The sequence below is a fragment of the Epinephelus fuscoguttatus genome, linkage group LG14, assembly GCF_011397635.1.
Source record: "Epinephelus fuscoguttatus linkage group LG14, E.fuscoguttatus.final_Chr_v1".
Classification (NCBI taxonomy): Eukaryota; Metazoa; Chordata; class Actinopteri; order Perciformes; family Serranidae; genus Epinephelus; species Epinephelus fuscoguttatus.
In genome coordinates this window covers 10,152,615-10,171,672 of record NC_064765.1, presented here as the reverse complement: position 1 = coordinate 10,171,672, position 19,058 = coordinate 10,152,615, and the positions used below count along the sequence as shown (strand labels likewise).

Below are 19,058 nucleotides of genomic sequence, written 5' to 3'. Positions count from 1 at the left end.
GGTTAGTTAGTACTGTTGCCATGAGGGAGTACTTGGTCTGCAACGGTGTTTGAGTGGGTGGAACATGTCAGGTGGTGTCCACATGAATGCCAGAACCAAAGGTTTCCCAGCAGAACAATGTTTGTTATTCACTTCACCTGTCATTGGTTTTAATGTGTTGGCTGATACATACATCCACAAACAGGCAAAAGGACATAAGAACAAAATCTCAGTACATCTGCAGAGTATTTAAAACCACAAAGATCCACCCCCAACCCAAAAGTACGAATTTAAAGATAAATAAATAGATAAAGAACTTTCTCACAGGATTTTCACTGTTTGTGGTCCTAGTTGAAAGTGCTGGAATATTTTAATCATAATACATTTTTAAAATTTTACCAATACTGAGGTCATGAAAATTTAATTTGGACACAAAATCCACCAAATTTACAATATTTTTCTTGTTATTTTTTAATAATGTAACTTAATTGTATCTGCCTACATGATGGTCTACACATGATGTTTATTCTCTGCTGAAGCGATTAATTAGATTGATTAGTTGTTCAAACAGACAAATTAATCTGCAACGATTTTGAAGAATGAATAATAACTGAAAAAAAGTCTCTGGTTCCAGTTTCTCAATTGTTAATATTTTCTGGTTTTCTTTGTTTCCTGTGATATTAAACTGAATCTCTTGGAGTTAGAGACTGCTGGTTGGACAAAACAAGACATTTGAAGATGTTGATGGGAGCTCTGGGAGGTCATACTGGGCATTTTGCTGTCAGGGTCCCCAAACTTTTTTAATGTAGGTATTAGATCATCAAGATCTCTATCCTACAGAATCAAGGAAAGGCAGCTTTGTTTGTAATGCACATTTCATGCAACAGGGCAATTCATAGTGCTTTACAGAGCAATAAAATATTAAACATAATAAAGGATGCAGATTTACAGTACAAGAGTAAAGACAGAAAAAGATAAAAAAAAAAGTCAAAGAAATTAAATAGAAATAATTTACTTTAAAAAAAAAAAAAAAAAGTGAATAAAAATCTTAACATTTTTTTTTTTAAAAAAATATATGGATGGATTTTTTAATTTTTTTGATAATGTCTCAATACTGTATATTTATGTGTACCAGTATATGTGTGGTGAAGCATGTTTACAAAGTATATATTTAAATACATGTATGCATGTGTTTGTTTACATACATATTTGTTTCTATTGCCTCATTTTACCACTTTACTATATTTGTTATTGATATTTTTGTGCTGCTCTGCTTTAATCCTTATGTTGTTTTTATATTTGCGTCATTTATCTTGCTTTAATTTGCCTTGTAAAGCACTTTGTGACGTTTTGAAATGTGCAATATAAATGAAATTTATTTTTTATTATTACAATTATTATTTAATATTGTATGCTGACATATAGACATTTAATGTAACTAAATAATTTTAATAATCATTATTTGCAGCCCTGTTCACACTACCAGGATCTGATGGAGGATTCATTCCTACATTTCCCTTGTATTTGGCTTGTTTTGCCAGAAAACAGTCACATGTCAGGACATTATGACCCTGAGCACTATGGGAATCATGTTTTCTGGTGCAGTGTCTCTTTAACTTGCTCGTCATGTGTCAGAGAGACCTCCCTCTGCTGGTTTGACGCCTCCCGCGCCAAACTGGGGCCCAGTCTGCATGATGGCACAACCAAACTTCCCCAAAACTCTCACAGTTTTTTCAAAGCTGATGAACTGCTGACATCTGTGACAGGTACGTTCATTTATTAATGCTTTAACATGATTTAAATGTAACATAGAGGGTTAAACACTCTGTCTAATTATCAACTGTCCTGTGATATATATAAACGGGTGCATGTTCTTCTATAACCCTGCCTTAAATTCATATTAACATCTGTTTCTATAGACGCTTGAGTTACAGATACTTTCAGTCTGAACGTCTGGATGTTTTGACATTGCGTAACGGGTCATTACTATGTGACGTAATCATGGGAGTTCACTGACCCTCCGTCAAATCACTACTGGACTGCCGTACTTTTACAACTGCTTCCTCTTCTCTCCTCCTCTTCCTCTTTTCTCCTTCTCCTAAATAGTTTTGCTCTTATTCACACTTGTGTTCACCACAGTTAGCTGTCTGTGTGGCAACAGTTCACTCTGCAGCAGTATGGGAAGCCAAATGGGCCAAAATTCATGTACACGTGTTATTATTTTCATTCTTTAGAGCAGTGGTTCCTAAAGTTTTTTTTTTTTTTTTAAATAATGTACCCTGCTTAAAATTTTTCACAGCCTATATAAGGAAGTTCCAACAAAAATCATATTGTTGTTTTAAAAACGACCTTTTTTGTGCTCAAAATTTGATGGCATAGGTCTGCTTGGATTTGAAAGTTTGGTTCTCTGACCCCTTGACCCAACCCACCATTACTCAGGGATCACATATGTAATTACACTATATTGTAAGACAGAAATTAGTGTCTGTAAGAACTGGTGCTCTGGATCTGTTCAGATGTGGCTTCTGTTTATAACCTTCCAATTTTCCTTTTCTTTTATCATCATAGTTGCTGCAGCTGAAACTATCAAATGCATCACATCCTGCACACTGGAAGATTTTTACTGGGAAACCCCTGCCACACAGTGAGTGTTTGAAACAGAAAAAGTAAAACTGGTCATATAAAATGGAAATAAGTTTAGTTCAGTTTCAAGACAGGGATTTGTTTCAACACTACATTTTTTTATTTAAACATATTTTTCTTCCTTTTACAGGCCTGGCACAAGTGTTGCTCGAGCTTTGCAAAGATGATGCGTGCAGTGTGTGTTGACGTACCAGGAGGACCGGAGAATTTGCTGCTGCGAAGTGTCCCCAAACCTCAGCTGAAAGATGGAGAAGTCCTTATCAAAGTTCACGCAACTGCCCTCAACAGGGCCGACCTACTGCAGGTATAACACAGTTCTCACTGAGTGTATGTGCACCACAATCTCCTGTTGTCCTGCTAAATATTTTTAAGTTCATGTGTCACATTCTGGAGCAATCACAGCTCACAGTGCAGTAATGTTCTTCTGTGTCCCACAGAGGCGAGGACTGTACCCACCTCCCCCAGGTGAGAGTGACATCATAGGCCTGGAGGTGGCTGGCACTGTGGATACTCTGGGCCCCGGGGTGAAAGGAGACTGGAGGCTAGATGAGCGGGTCATGGCTTTGCTCCCCGGAGGGGGATATGCAGAATATGTTTCTGTGCCAGAGCAGCTTCTCATGCCCGTCCCCTCTAATCTTACTCTCTGCCAGGCGGCTGCAATCCCAGAGACCTGGCTCACCGCTTTTCAGCTGCTCGCTTTTGTAGGTACGACAACCATGTCTGTTGTGGCATCTGTGTGTATTCCTTGCAGCCTAAATGTCCCCCCTTTGTCTTTATTTTATGTGTGAAGGCATTTTTAGTTTTGTTTTCATATCAAACCTCTTACATATATTGAAGGGGTTTAAAACTATATCATAATCATTGAAATAATTGAAATTGTAAGTTGGCATTTCCTAAAAATTAGACTACTTGTGGTGCTCTAAAGAAATTAAAACTGATGTAAAAAAAAAAATTACAAGTTTATCCACATGAATAAATGTGAGGACAATTAAGTACTAATTTCTTTTAGATGCTGCTTACTTTTATACAACCTTTCCCCCTCTTCCTATAATTAACACATTGGAAATACTAAATTCTGTACTCGTGTTGTGCTGCCATCTGTCTTCTCTGCCACAGCTCAGGTGAAGGAGGGTGAAGTAGTTCTGGCTCACGCTGGAGCCAGCGGAGTCGGCACAGCTGCTGTTCAGCTGGTCCGTCTGTTTGGTGCCGTGCCCATCGTTACTGCTGGGAGCGCAGAAAAACTGAAGATAGCGGAGAATCTGGGAGCAGCCGCTGGGTTCAACTACAAAGAAGAGAGCTTCGCTCAGGGAGTTCATGACTTCACAGGAGGTGAATGGTGTAGATGTGTAGATGATGATTTTCACACACAGCCATCTCTAGGGTTTACAGAGGATGGTCCGAAAGAGAAACTATCCAGTGAGCGGCAGTTGTCTGGGTGAAAATCTAAAAGTAGCTTCTTAAAACAGCTGGGCACTGTAGGTTTTAGTGAATGTTATGCAAACGGGGAAATTGTGCATTTGTTAGGGACTATTTTCAGCTGTGGAATAATACACATCAGGTGCTCTAGTGAGTGTTACAGGCAGCAGGACGGTGTGTTTGGGATTGAGTCAAAATCACCATAAAACACTGGAGCTCTGTGGTGCAGAGGAATCAGATGTATCAGACTTTGGCTGTGCAGACAAAACTTGTTCAGGATCAGTTAATGATTGTAAGAAAACATAAATATCACCAAACTTACATGTGTATAGAAATCTGGATTATGTTTTAAATAATCCGTGTGACAGGGCTGTGTCACTGATGAGAATTAAAATAGAAAAGACCAAAGAAAGGATGACAGGTTAGGGTCAAATGAGGAACTGCAGATTGAATATCTTGGTCTTGCACAATTCAGTTGCGTCACTAACAGGCCTAACTGTGATTTCACAGGCAAAGGAGCAAACATCATCCTCGACTGCGTCGGTGGGTCTAACTGGGAGCAGAATGTGAGCTCTTTGGCCACTGACGGCAGGTGGGTGCTGTACGGCACCATGGGGGGCAGGTCGGTGAATGGAGATCTGCTGGGCAAACTGCTCGCCAAGCGGGGCCACTTGCTCTGCAGCCTCCTCCGCTCTCGCAGCCTCCAGGTGAGAATCCAGTCAGAGGTGACACACTGTGAACATGCTGACTCATGTCGACAGCGCTGACAAATCTCATGTATTTACATGTCTGTTACTGAGCCTGACTCTCACTTTGCATTTTCCCTTCACAGTACAAAGCAGAGCTTGTGAAGGCGTTTTCACACAGGGTGTTACCGTGTTTCTCAGACCAGCCAGCGTCACTGAGGCCTGTCATCGACAGCACCTTCAACCTGGAGGACATCGCAGACGCTCACAGGCACATGGAGGCCAATAAGAACACGGGGAAGATCGTCATTAATGTGGTTCCACAGAGTCAGTGATGAACAGCTGCAGTGACACTGACAGAAATATAATTACTCTGATTTATGTCAATCTACCAACACAGTGTTATCTCAAAACTATTTATCTAATACAAAAGTTGATTTTAAATATTCATCCACTAATAGTCCGATGATGATTTTTTTTATCTGTAACAACATGAATAACCACTACTAAATGTTTATTATCAGTACTGTGATTCTGTATCTGTGAAAGGTGCTACAAAAATAAACTTTACATATTTACCTACACTTTGTGTTCATACTGAAAATTAAAGGCACACACAATGACTCTCCTCTGCACAGATATCGTACAAAATACTATCACATACTTCACAAAATATTACAGAAAACCATTAAAAGAATGCTTTGGTAAAATCAGTATTCTTCTGTCAAACATTTTCTAATTTAAATTGAATATGAATATGCAAATATGAAAGCTGAAGATTTGTAATGAAATATGCTGTACTCCTCTACTTATGTCACACAAGTTAATTTCTCATCCTTTATTTTTTTTTAAATCTCTTTCTTCTTGGATTCACTTTGACTGGTCTGGCTTTGTTTCTTTGTTCTTGTGTTGATTTTTTTTTCTGTTCTTATTGGTTCTGTGTTTTTTTATTAGAACTCTGTATGTCTTTATTGAATTGCTAAAAAATATCTTGTTTAAATTTTTTTTGAATATATTAATAAAATTGTGGTGGTTATTTTAATGCTCCCCAAAAGAGGAACCCTCTACATTTTGGAGCTTGAGTCACTGAATTGGGCTAAAAAATTGAGCTAATTTTATATTCTACTGTGTATCTGTATCTATTATAAAACATTATAATTTAGTCGTTGATTCATATTTTGTATTCATCTGTCTGCAAAGTAACTGATGTCAAATAAAAGAACTGGCGTAGATGTATAAAGCAGTATAAAATGATATTCAACTGGGCCTGTTGACTGGCAAGTTATGAATGAATTTTTAACTGTATCAGTATGTTGTGTGCATCCATTTCCTTATAAAGAGGCAAATTCTACATTAAAGATTTATTGTAATTTGGTTTAAAAAAAAAAAAAAACCTTGCAGGGAAGCTTTTTGTCACCATTCGCATCAGGAAATTATAAGTATGAGACATTACATTATCTTACATTATTTCCTGTTTAAATGGATGTGTTATTGGTGCTTTGATGTAGTTTTAAATGCATTGTTGAATCATTTTGTTAATATTTCATGAGTTATGGTTGGCTGTCAATTGTTATTTAACAGTAAATATAAACAAGCATTTATGTTGTAAGTTTGGTGTGTCTTGGGCCCAAGAAGTTTGAAAACCACTGATATAGACTATATAGATAGAATGGATGATCACAGTATGTGCATGTATTTATATCTATATACTGTACATACACTGTGTAAGATTTTTATTGACAGTGACAGATTATGTGTACATATTAAAAAATTGGAACACTAAAAACTGTGAAATGACCGTGGATGTTTTGGTGGATAATATTTAATTACCTATATTTATATATATATATATATATATATATATATATATATATATATATATATATATATATGTAAAATTCAGTAATGCACAGAAAAATAGGAAAACACTGAATATTGTAATTTAATATTTTTTTTTAATATTTATCAAATGTTTAATATATATTTAATGTTATTTGATGATACATACAATGTCATTTATTTATTTACATCCTGCGTATTTGAAACGCATCCGCGCGCGCCGCAAACTGACAAATGACATCACAGCGTATGGTTCGTTCCTGTCTCGGACTTCCTGCTTCGCCGCTGAAGTTTTTCTCCGGGTCATGAGGAGAGAAGTTTCCACAGAGGAAACCGAGGACCCGCTTCATTTCATGGACCAAACTTTAACAGAACCGACGGACACATTTCGGACTCTATGATTCGACCAGCAACCATATTTATTCGTCCGGTACGTAGAAGTTACCGTACAACTTTCCTCTTCGAGCTAAAGTTAGCTAAGTCTGTTAACTTAGCAGTTGCGTTGTGACCCCGCAGGGTTTAACCTGTGGGATTAACATGAAGTAAACCTAGCTAAATATTTGAGTTAAGACAAAGTTCCTTATGTAACTAAGTTGAAGTATAGTTACATAATTGGTACCATGTGTTGTCCGGACTCCCAGCATGCTCTGCTTCACATTAATGTGGTTTATTTACTTCCTCACCGAGCTCATGAGTCATTAAAGTTACTTCGCTTTTGTGTTTGTCCTCAAACTGGAGGTATTTGTGTTTGTTTCATGTCACAGCCGCCATATCCTGAAACATGGAGGACCCAAACAGACCTCAGCGCAAGATGTCAACAGCAGGAGACAGCCTGTATAAGATCCTGGGGCTGGAGAAAGGAGCATCTCCAGACGAAATAAAGAGGGCGTACAGGTGTGTCCATACACATTAATGAGTCTGTTCATGTGAGAGAGAGCACATACTTTGAATCAGGAGTGAATTAAGTCATAAAGTGTGTTTTTCCCCTTTACCTCACTTGAATTTAGCCTATAAAATGTCAGTTTCTCATAAACTGACTTTGCAAAGCTCAACTAACATGTTTAAGATGACACAAGTAGGCACAGATGACATACAGGTTACATAAGGCTGCAGTCTTGGGGCCCTATCACCCGCTGTCATCTCTACTCCAGACACTGTTGTCATTTTCATGTGCCCATGGTTGTGTACGTCTCAAACTGAGGTGTGGTAAGGTGCGTGGTTGACAGATTGGTTTTTTTTGAGGCAGCAGAATTGCACCATTGACCAACAAAAACCTGGTCTAAAGTCAATAGCAGAGTAGTTTCCTGCTGTTTTAAGCGTGCCTTGTTGAAATAGCAAGATGCACTGAGGTAGGCAGGTTCTTAATGTGTGTATGCTCTGCTGTTTACACACAGGGACAGGCCAGCCATTGGGAAATATGGGCAGGGGACAACATTTTCCATAGTGAACCCCTCATCCACACTCATTCATCATATTTACACATTTGCATCTACTCTGTGTTAAGATTTGATTTTGAAAAGCAGAGGTATTCAGTCCTGGGCTAAAAAATGCCCTCTAATGAATGATTAGAGAGAAGTCAAGTCAAACTTTCATGAAGGAAATTACTGCAAGGTATTAAGTCCTAAGATCAAATCAGGAGTGAACAAAAAGGCCAAATTTTTTCTTCATTTATTCATTCAACCTTGAGGTAGGTGTGTGCCATATCATATTGTTGACATATTATTATTATTTTAAAGGGAATCAGAGGTGACACTGTGATTGGTTGACCTCATTTTATGCCCTAAAACAATTCTGTTTAAAGAGCATCCTGCATGCAGGTTAAACACCCCAGTAAATCAGTGTGTAGACAATAGGGCTGCAGCTAACGATTATTTTCATTGTCGACTAACCTGTTGATTATTTCTTCGATGAGTTGACTAATCATTTTATCTAAAAATGTGTTAAAATTTTGAAAAATGTCGGTCTGTCTCTCCCAAACCCCAAAGTTATGTCATCTAATGTCTTGTTTCGTACTCACGCCAAAGGGTTTTAGTTCACCTTCATGGGAGAGTGTGTAAAGCTGCCAATATTTGAGCATAAGAAGCTGCAGTAAGAGTATTTTGGGTACTTTTATGGTACTTTTCTATGAAAAATGACTCAAACCGATTAGTCGACTACTAAAATAGTCACCGATTATTTTGATAGTAGATTAGTCATCAATTAGTCGACTAATCGTGGCAGCCCTAGTAGACAAATGATGTGTACACTAGATTTTCAAAAGAAATGTAAATAGATACTCACTTCAGTCACATCTGGAGTCGATCTTGTAAGAAATTTTTACTTCTGCATTAAAAAAAGACAAGCTGGCCATGACGTAACATCAGAGAGAGTGGCATATTTGTCATTTAAACAATGGCAGATATGAATATAAGTGCTAGTTTTGACACAGAAGAGGTCGAAAATGTATATTCATATGACTATGACGGACCGCAACCTTATAATTACGAGCCAGCTAGGCGTCCAAGAGACCAGGAACAGCCAAGAATTAGGCGAAATAAGGGCCATCGGAGAGAAACTGAGTTGTGGTGTGAGGAGAACCACTGGTGAACTGGGGAGGTGTCTGTACATTGCACAGTTTGTATTTATTGCCCCAGTAGTCCTGTCCGTGAAGTTAAAATTTGTTTTATATTCAGTCTGAATGCACAGAGACCCTTTTTCTTTTTTATACAAGTGTAATGTTATGCTACTTCTGCCTATGCTAATAAAAGGGAGGGCAGCCATTTGTACAACCCCAGGAGATTGTGGAAACATTTTAAAGGAATACTTCATCCCCCAAATGAGCATTTGTATATCAATAACTCACCCTGTGTTACACTGAAATTGTGAAGAAAACAAATTTAGGATCTATTTTTAAGTTATTAAGGTCAGGTTTCTGACCATCATTCACTTTTTTCCAGGAAACTGGCGTTGAGGCATCACCCTGATAAGAACCCAGACAACCCAGAGGCTGCTGAGAAATTCAAGGAGATCAACAATGCCAACTCTATTCTCAGTGACGAAAACAAACGGAATATCTACGACGAGTATGGATCCATGGGACTCTACGTGGCCGAGCAGTTCGGCGATGAGAGCGTCAAATACTATTTCCTTATGTCCAAGTGTTGGTTCAAGGTGAGAGGGAATGTGGTTTCAAAATTCTGCAGGTGCAACAAGTGAACATTGAGCAAATGTCTTCCTTCATGCAATTTAATGTTTTATTTTTGTGGAAGCAGATGTAAATTTTTGTGTACAAAAAGCACATACACTGACATTGATCTCCTTTCCTTTGTGTTCAGGCCCTCGTGGTGTGCTGCAGTATTTTCACCTGCTGCTGCTGTTTCTGCTGCTGCTGTTTCTGCTGTGGGAAGTGCAAAGCGCCAGAGGACGAGGAACACTACCCCTACATGGACCCTGAGGACCTGGAGGCAGAGATCAGAGAGCAGGATGCAGGTGAGGGACTTTGTTCTTTGGCTTCAGTTCAGCTTGTAAAGGATATCTGCTGCTGATCGCGCAAAGTACATCTGGAAAATCTCATTGTATTATCTAGTTGGTATCTGTTGTATCACAGTGCACGTTAGAGTTAAACAGAAACTAAATGCAGATTTTTTTCTCTTGGTTTATTATTTTTAATCTCTTCTGGAGAAATGTAGGATTGGATATATGAAAATCTCCTGATACATAATCCAGAATAATCTGATTCAAGACTAAAACAACATCACAGTGACCTGATTATACATAAAAATATTCTATTAATAGTGTTTATTATGAATACTTGTTTGTGAAAGAAAAGGAAAGGAATAAAAGCTTCAGTTAGTCAGTTTGCATTTCATTTATATAGTTTAATCTGTTGCTTTCTGTGGAAAGATGAGACGACACATGACAGGAAAATGTCATTATTGTAAATTGGACGCATCAAGTGTCTAAATTAGGAACTACCTGATGCCGTTTGCACAGAAACTCCTTTGTCGTGCAGTTTAACTGAGTTAAATGTCTTTTTTGAGAAGTGATGAAAATAATACTTTGCTGGAAAGTGAATAAAAACAGACAAGTAACTTTGTAATTTTGTTGGGGACAATTTTAAATTATTTTCTGAGTTTTCAGGCTTTGTGTTTTGGTCAAAGAGACTTATACAGAACAATTAAACCTGATGGAGTTTAAAGGAATAGTTTGACATTTTAGGAAATACATTTGCTTAGGTTCAGATTAGGAAATCGATATCACTCTCACTTCTGCACACTGAATTTTAGAGATGCACGATATTGGATTTTGTGCTGATATCTGATTTGCTGATATGTAACAACTCATTTGACCGATAACTGTTACCGATATCAATAAATCCACCATTTCCCCGTCTAGTTTTAGTGATAATCAAGTCTCTTCTGTTGTGGAATTAACATCATGTTATGCATGCATACTCTTATTGTGATGGCCCACCAGCAGATGGAGAAAAAGAAATTAAAAATTAAGAAAAAGAATGTTGATGCATGCTGATTATAAAAATGTATTTTAAAGCTGATATTGGTCGATACTGATGACGTACAGATATTATCAGCCATTTGGCAGATTCTGATGTTTCATTTTAAAGCCAGTTTCGGCTATACATACGATGACGTATATATGTATAGAATGATGTTATTGTGCATCCCAACTAAATATAAAGTTGCAGCCAGTTAGCTTAGCATAAAGCTAGCCTGGCTCTGCTCAAAGCTTACAGTCGTCAAGCAGTCAGCTCAGACTTCAGAAAGTTACTGCTCCCATTCAAGAGACAGTCCGGCATGTAGCCTCAAGAGACCATGGTCATTTTTACATTTCATTTATTTATTTATTTATTTATTTAATTGTTGTCTAGGACAAATGCATAAGACATTGCCTCATGTGTGAAATACAAAGTAGATGCAATGCATACAGGTTTCTAGCCATGGCTAATTTACAAACCTTGTCCCTGGTCAGACTTTAAGAAATAAAACAGAAAGTGCAAGATTACTGAGCATGGAGTAATTCAACACAATAGTACAGCACAACATACACAGCAAAATACAGGCAAAGTCAAAGAGGAGATGTTCAGTTTTGTGCTAATTTAATGAACAAGATGTAACATGTTAATTGATAAGGTGTGTCACATCTAAAAAGATCAGTGAGCAACATTAGCAAAACACAAAAACATATAAAAAGTAAGATAAACATATGTTGTAAACACAGACAGAAATGTGTAACACACAGTGCATATATGTATCCATGAGCACGCAGACTATGACTATGAGTATGAGTTGCATAACTGTGGTTTAGTATTTAGGGCAGACTAAGGTTGAGGGTTAATGTGAAGAGATGTGTTTACTTCCAAATGAGTCGACTGAACTAGCCTCTCAAATTTGGGTACGAAGACGATTCAAAAGAAGAAGTGCTTGGTAAGAAGGTGCCGCACCACCCACTGATGTCTTATTTGTTCTTGGAATAGCCAGGAGACCGGCATTTTGGGATCGTAGAGCTCTAAGCAAGTATATGAGGAGTGACTAGAGGTGATAAGTAGGATGGTGCGAGTCTATGTAATATTGTATCGGTTAAAAGTATTTCCCAAACTGCTGAACTATTCCTTTAACTCTTGCTCAGATCTCAGTCTCTGTATTTTATGATTCTGTCAGCGTGGGTTTGCTCAGTGTTAAATTTTGTTTCACAGCAGGAGACCACGTAATAATTATTCAGCCGAGCCCTGACACTTCAGATAAAGTCGATACCTCTCCAGGTAAAGTTCACCTGTCCTCTGTGGTGCTTCACTAATGTAGCACAACACGAAGCGCAGTTCACCGTGGAGGAGCTCAAGTCTCGGCAGCTTCTAACACCACCAGGCGTGGTCTGTGTGTTTGCCAAATCACATACTAACATTCACTCCTTTACATACTGCAGGATGCTGCTGTATTGAAGTTGGAATTTATGACCTGCGTTGCCTGTTGCTTATTAATAACTTTGCTTGCTTATTATTATCACTGTTGATAATGTTATCTATGTTTAGCACAGTGGGAAAAACACTGTACTAAACTGTGAATGCTTAATATCAAGAGCAGTGGTTCTCAATCTGGGAGTTAAGATCATTTCAGAGAAGACACACAGTCATTTATCTACATATTTCTACTTATTATACATGTTATCGTCCCCATTTATTCAGATTTTCTCAAAAATATAAGAAGTTGTGTGCCTCTGATTGATGATGATTCCTTAACTGTTTAAAGATTCATGAGCCAAAAAGTTTGAGAACCACTGATCTTGAAGCTACTATAAACAACAATATTGATTTAAGTTTTTTTTGTGCTGCTTATTCCATCTTAAGCTGTTGTTTTGTTCTAACATTGATGCCACTCTTCTGCTGCTCAATGCTGCATAGTCTGTGAACTAATGAAAGGCATTTGAGAATATTTCTATGTGCTTGTATGACATGGTTCTTCACACAGTTACACTCTCTTGTAGGTTGGTTCACCAATATAAATCCTACACCTGATGCTAGTTCTGGAAGACATGTAATTTACATAAAGGGATAGTTTGGATCTTTTGAAGTGGGCTTGTATAAGTTTTTATTTATAGTTGGTGTATTGCCTACAATAGATGTCGGTCGACACGCCCCCAGTTTGGAGAAGCAGGCAGGAGTACAGACACGGAAGATAAATAATTATATACTGCTGTGGACAGGGGAAGCAGCAAAACGTTTCACTGAATCTGTACTAACCTTTAAAACACCACAGTAATGCAAACAAAATACTTGATTGAGGCAGCGGTAGATTGTCAGCTCCTGTGAGGTAAAATTACTGTTGTCAGAATTTGATTGAAAGCAAGGTTAAAGCAGTTAAAAAATATTCTAAATACAGCGTACACTTAAACGGATATTGATTTTTATTAGGTGGCTGTAGGATGTTGCTTAGTTTCGCGCTATAGGGCAGCCACAAAGTCTCTTCTTTATGTTGCCTTTGCATTTTTACACAGACCCAAATGATGTCGGTATCATTACGCTCCAGTGTGACATTTTAGACTGCATGCCAGCATTATGGAATCAAAAGAGCGGTGACAGGCCTCTAGTGCAACATATAACATACACATCTGCAGTGCTTTATAAACAATGACAATGACAATGGCAAAACATGGCATAACAGTCATTTACTGTCCCTGTCATATGGCAGCCGATCTCATTCACTGCTCAAATGGTAAGGAGCTCCCAAATCTCATTATTTTCCTAATTTGTAGACATTTATGGCCGCTGTTCTTCTTTGAGTTAGCCGCTAACTGCTAACAGCTACTTTTTAAATCTCCAGGTGGGTTGCACGCATAACATGTCATCAAAATGTCACTCCTGTTCTGCCCCCTCCTGTTCTCTTGTTTGTACAAGGCAGCCACTGTTACTACCTCCCGTGATGACTCAGAGCTGTGACAACTCTGTCCCCCCATTCTGCAATCGTACCTTAGGGTGCTTTCAGACCCAGAGTTGTCTTGCTTTGGTCTGAATCAGGGACTTATTCTGTTCCAAAGTTGTATCATTGCCTAGAGTTGGTTCGTGTTCTCACGACAGCATTTACAAGCGGACCAGATTAAATGCCTTGTGACAAAGCTGCTCTTGATTGGTCAGAATTTCCATGTGGGAAAAATCCAGGAAGTAAAGCAAACGTTGAAGAAGAGTACACTTGCAATATAAATGTGACACTTTCTAATGTCACAATGGAGGGACAACTACGCAGGTTGATTTTAGCGCTGCTCATTGTGGACTATATTGCTGTCATTGTTCATTTTAGTCAAACCATACAGTTTGAAAACGAGGCGCGGCTCCAACTAGAAAACAATGTTTTGATGCATTGGATGTGCTGAATGTGCATATTAAGGCAGTACAGGAGGAGGTGCACCAGACCAGACTGAGACCACCTCTTCAAGAAGGTCTCGGTCCAGTTGTTTTGAAGCACACCTGAGTGTGATTGCTGTGTTCACACCTGCCCACCTGAACCGCACTTGGGGGGCAAACAAACTTGAGTTCGATTGAACCGAACCAAACGGGGCAGGTGTGAAAGCACCCTTACATACAGAACGTCAAGGTGGAATATTCCCACCTTAACCAGACAGTGTAAAAGGGGCTACTGACCATGGATAAAAAGCTCATACAACACTACTTCAAAAAATCAGAACTACACTAACTAGAAATATAAAGTTAAAGTGTTACATTAGTTGTTTTATTTGCATAGAATTGCAGATGTATTAGGTGTAGGATGTACTTACACTATCTAAAGACAGCAGGATGCCACAGTGTAATGTCAAATTATTGGATAAGTATTACTGATGCATCAACATATAAGCGGCATTTTAATGTGGTTGAGGTTGTCTTGATTTACATTTTCTTCCATTTGAAACAAACAGCTCTGTTTTTCTTCTTGTTCTGAGAAATAAATGAAAGTGTAGAAACTTAAAAATTCACTTTTTTCCACACCTGCAGGTGAGAACGCACCGATCGTGGTCCAGCCTCATGCCGCCAATGGCACCTCATAAACCAAGTGAGTGGAGACCTGATAAAACCACGTCACCATCAGCAGCTGCACTGATCATTTTCAGAGATGATGAGAATAAACATTGAGGTTAAATGTGGCAGAAAACCGTCATCTGTGAGGCGGTTTTGTTTAAATGCATCAAGCAGCGACCTGATTCTGCCATATTTTTTGGTGCCAGTGGTTTTGTCTTTGATCTAATTGCCATATTTATTTTTTAACCTTTTTTTTTTTAAATATTGGGTAGTATCTGGACTGCAGTGAGAAATGACAAAGCCATGCAGATCAAAGCTCTGGAGTGAGTTTTTTTTTTCATGTGCACTTTAATATCTCAAAATCATGTTTAAAATCCTGAAGCTGCCATGGTGGTCTGAGAGTATTCTGGCTCAAGACGGCTGCTGGGTTAGAAATGTTTTTAATGTTTTTTTTAAATACAACATTATACGCTGTTTCCGGACTTTTAGAAACCAACCACTCTGAGACTTTCGTGGTGTTCAGTCATGCTGCACATATAGTAGAGACAATCTAAAGGGCTTATTGAAAAGATGTACAGAATATTGTGACTAAATCAAACGATGTACTTAAAATGTTCTGAATGTTGACTTGTGTGCACTGTTGTGTATTTGGCTGGCAGCCTGTAAATAGCACAGTTAGAATTAATAATGTAATGCTGATGAGGCATTACAGGAATAATTCAACACTAGTGGGAGAAACGCTTAATTCACTTTCCAACTGGAAGTTAGATGAGATTTCGACTTTTGTCACTTCACGTCATGTCAACTCGAGAGTCGTATGGCTGCAGAGTCTTTTAAAGGAATACTTCACCAGCAAAGGGATCATTTGTATATCAGCTATTCACCTCGTGTCAGCTTGAATTTGTGAGGAATCCTTTTTTAGGTGAATGAAGAATCCAAAAAATGGCATTAGAAATCCCCACGGTCTGATTTTCATTACCGTCAAAAATACAGTCGCTCATCTTTTTATTGAACTCATGTGGAGGTGCTGTCTGCAACACCAGGGATCAGTATGCCCGGGTCCCCGCCCCTGCCTGCCGCCAGTTAGAGGTGTTCCACACACGTCCCACCGGTAGGAGGCCCCGGGGCTAGACCCAGAACACGCTGGAGGGATTACATATCTCATCTGGCCTGGGAACACCTTTGGGGTCCCCCAGGAGGAGCTGGAACGTGTTGCTGGGGAGAGGGACATCTGGGGTGCTTTGCTCAGACTGCTGCCCCTGCGACACAGCTTCGGATAAGCGATTGAAAATGGATGGATGGCGATGGAGATGCTGTATTGATGATGAATGTAGCACACGTCATGCGCCACCAGAGGTCAGTCTCTTCGGGTGAAACAGACAGCTGAGCTGAGAAAGGTAGCATCTGTGAGGAATAACGTTACAGGACTGCAAACAGCCTGTGAGGAATGGCAGAGAGACCGCAGAGGGAAAAAAACAGTAGCTCCGCACATAAGTATGGTCATATACGGTATACCCCTGTGAAATTTCAGAAAGGTATGATAAAATGGATCCCAGCCAAGGTTAGACAGGATAAAAGAGACTTGGATTATACTGCACGAGTTGTGTGAGAGTTTGTAAACTGATTTACTGATACAGTTTTGCTTTTGGATTCTTCATTCATCGTGGAGGCATGCGAGAAAACAAAGTGTTCTTTATGAATTTAAGGTAAAATAAGATGAGTAACTGATAAAAAAATGATCAGTTTTTGGGTGAAGTATTCCTTTAAAAGTGCCATGAGTTGCAAACAATAAAACAACAGAAGACTTTGGCGATGTGAGGGGTTCATATTTGTTTGCTTTTCAGGCACCTCCATGTTATGAAGAGCAGAATTGGAGAGAAATCAAGTTTTTGTCTTGTAATTATGACATGGTTTGACTGAAACAAGTCTGAATCTGGTAGTTAAATTAGTATGGAGCTGGAGCAGGGAGGTGATTAGTGTAGCTGAGCATAAAGACTGGAAGCAGGGGGAAAAGCAAGTCGCGTTCATAAATGCACCTCTAATGCTCTCTTTCTTTTGCACTGTGAGGTTTCCCACCTGACGACACCCCGCAGAGAAGCACAGGGCAGATAGATAACCTATTAAGAAACCCCTTAAACCACAGCTACACGTCACAGATTAAGTTTTACCAATCAACACGCTGTATGTCGTTTGTTTAGGCGTTTTTACAGGCAGATTTTGTTACCTCTGATGAAGCCAGGCTGGCTGTTCCTCCCTGTTTCCAGTATTTATGCTAAGGTAAGCTAATTCTCCTCTGCCTCCAGCTCCATACTCGCATAACACACAGACAGAATGGTATCTATCATCTCATCTAACGCTCATAAAGAAAGCCAGTAAGCTTATCTCCCAATATTTTGAGCTAGTTCTTTAGAGATGCTAGTAGTACTGTTGGTTAGTTCACTGTACATGCGCATAAGGTTACCTCAAGACAAAAACTCACGGTACTGATTAGGGCTGGGTACCTGTGCTCTGTATCTTTAAAGTATCGACTGAAATAACCCAATACCAAGTAGTATCAGAACTTCTCCAGTTAAACGATACCTGCATTCGATCCTTTCTGTACTCAGATCTAGAAAAAAAAGACTTTGTAAGGGTTCGCCGCAAGCATTCTTTGATTTAATGCAGCATGTGATTGGCCCACGACCGCAGCAGCTACAACCCATACAGTCTGTGGTGTGGTGAAGTCAGGTGGCAGTTCGGCGTGCCGAGATGACACCAAAATGCCTGTGGCGTCTGTTGGCATTTTCAGCAGCTGAATGTTTCCACTCACATGATGGGTATCAAATAGAGTGGATAAATAAAGGTATCCAATGAAGTACTCTGGTATTGGTATCACTTTAAGGGCACTGGTATTGTATTTTTTTTAACTGTACCCAGCCCTTGTACTGATAAAGCTCCCACAAATCATCTGATATACCATGAAAAACACTTCAATCTAAAACCAACCTGACTCGACGACAAGATGACGTACTGATTTGATTTATTGCCAAATGTTCTGTGTGAATTTTCTCCGATGTGTCGAGGCCTCCTGTCGAAGACAATGATCTCTCTGTCATGTGTGAGATGATTTATCGCCTGTATGTGCCGTGAAATTACGCTCCGTACAGGAATCATGTTTTTATGTAAAGTCAGAGGTATATTTTTGATTGGAAGTTTTATGATAAATTGAGTGTATATTAGAATAACGCCTTAAATTATGTCATCTCTCATCATGTTTGTATTATATTTTTTATCTCTGCTGGGTGTAGGAACGTGGGTTTGTACATTTGGTACAAATCTAAATAATAAATGTGTGTCATCTTTTGCATTTTATCTGTTCTTCTCGGATGACTTTCACAGACAGTCCCGACTATGTAAAGTTTAAACGACCCCAGAAATGTATGTAAAAGTCAGTTTTGTATACTTGATGAAAACTTCATAAACGTGCCTTTCAGTGGGATTTTTTTTAGGTTAAAAAGAAATGTTATATATTTTGTTTTATGTCTAAACATTCCCAGTTTTTTTGTTTCTGTAAAATGAAATGTTTGCCTGATTAAATAAACTTGGGTGAGACTGAAACTGTCCTAAAGTTTGTCCTGTAATTTTAACCGTTAGCTGTTCAGTGAGCGGCGCCTCTGAGCTGCGTCACCTGCCATTGGCTCCTGTCGTGCTCCACCTCTGTGAGATAACACAGGTTGGAGCAGGTGGCAAAGTGTCCAGCTTCACTTTAATGTTAAACTTACAGGCAGCCCCTGAAAACATGGAGTCATCAATGGATTCAGAGAAACAACAGCTGATTGAGACTCATTTGGAGCCTCTTAGATGGTTTGTTTTTATTTTTATTTATATGAGCTCCACATCATCACAGATGGTTTTTAATGCTCATGTACATATTTAATCACTCAGACTGTCTTAAGTGTATACGTTCACAGTTGTGTCCTCTGTCAGGATGAGTTTTCCAGAGGACACAAATTCAG

The 19,058-nt window shown here is 38.9% G+C and overlaps 2 protein-coding genes across 4 annotated transcripts; both read left to right on the top strand.

Moving 5' to 3' along the window:
* The first annotated feature begins 1,572 nt into the window (after nucleotides 1-1,572).
* Nucleotides 1,573-5,306, top strand: tp53i3 (tumor protein p53 inducible protein 3). The gene is made up of 7 exons (XM_049595688.1): nucleotides 1,573-1,745; nucleotides 2,548-2,623; nucleotides 2,753-2,926; nucleotides 3,060-3,327; nucleotides 3,739-3,951; nucleotides 4,549-4,745; nucleotides 4,871-5,306. Exons 2-7 carry the CDS (start codon nucleotides 2,570-2,572, stop codon nucleotides 5,057-5,059), a joined length of 1,095 nt encoding a protein of 364 aa, XP_049451645.1. The 5' UTR covers nucleotides 1,573-1,745; nucleotides 2,548-2,569; the 3' UTR covers nucleotides 5,060-5,306.
* Nucleotides 5,307-6,831: 1,525 nt separating this feature from the next.
* dnajc5gb (DnaJ (Hsp40) homolog, subfamily C, member 5 gamma b) lies at nucleotides 6,832-18,660 on the top strand. Of its 3 annotated transcripts, none has more exons than XM_049595695.1 (6): nucleotides 6,832-6,993; nucleotides 7,328-7,457; nucleotides 9,500-9,713; nucleotides 9,878-10,031; nucleotides 12,259-12,321; nucleotides 15,040-18,660. In XM_049595695.1, exons 2-6 carry the CDS (start codon nucleotides 7,345-7,347, stop codon nucleotides 15,090-15,092), a joined length of 597 nt encoding a protein of 198 aa, XP_049451652.1. In that variant the 5' UTR covers nucleotides 6,832-6,993; nucleotides 7,328-7,344; the 3' UTR covers nucleotides 15,093-18,660. The 3 variants fall into 3 exon arrangements, with proteins under 3 accessions (XP_049451652.1, XP_049451651.1, XP_049451653.1); XM_049595694.1 differs by having other exon boundaries at nucleotides 12,256-12,321; XM_049595696.1 differs by lacking the exon at nucleotides 12,259-12,321.
* The last annotated feature ends 398 nt before the right edge of the window (nucleotides 18,661-19,058 follow it).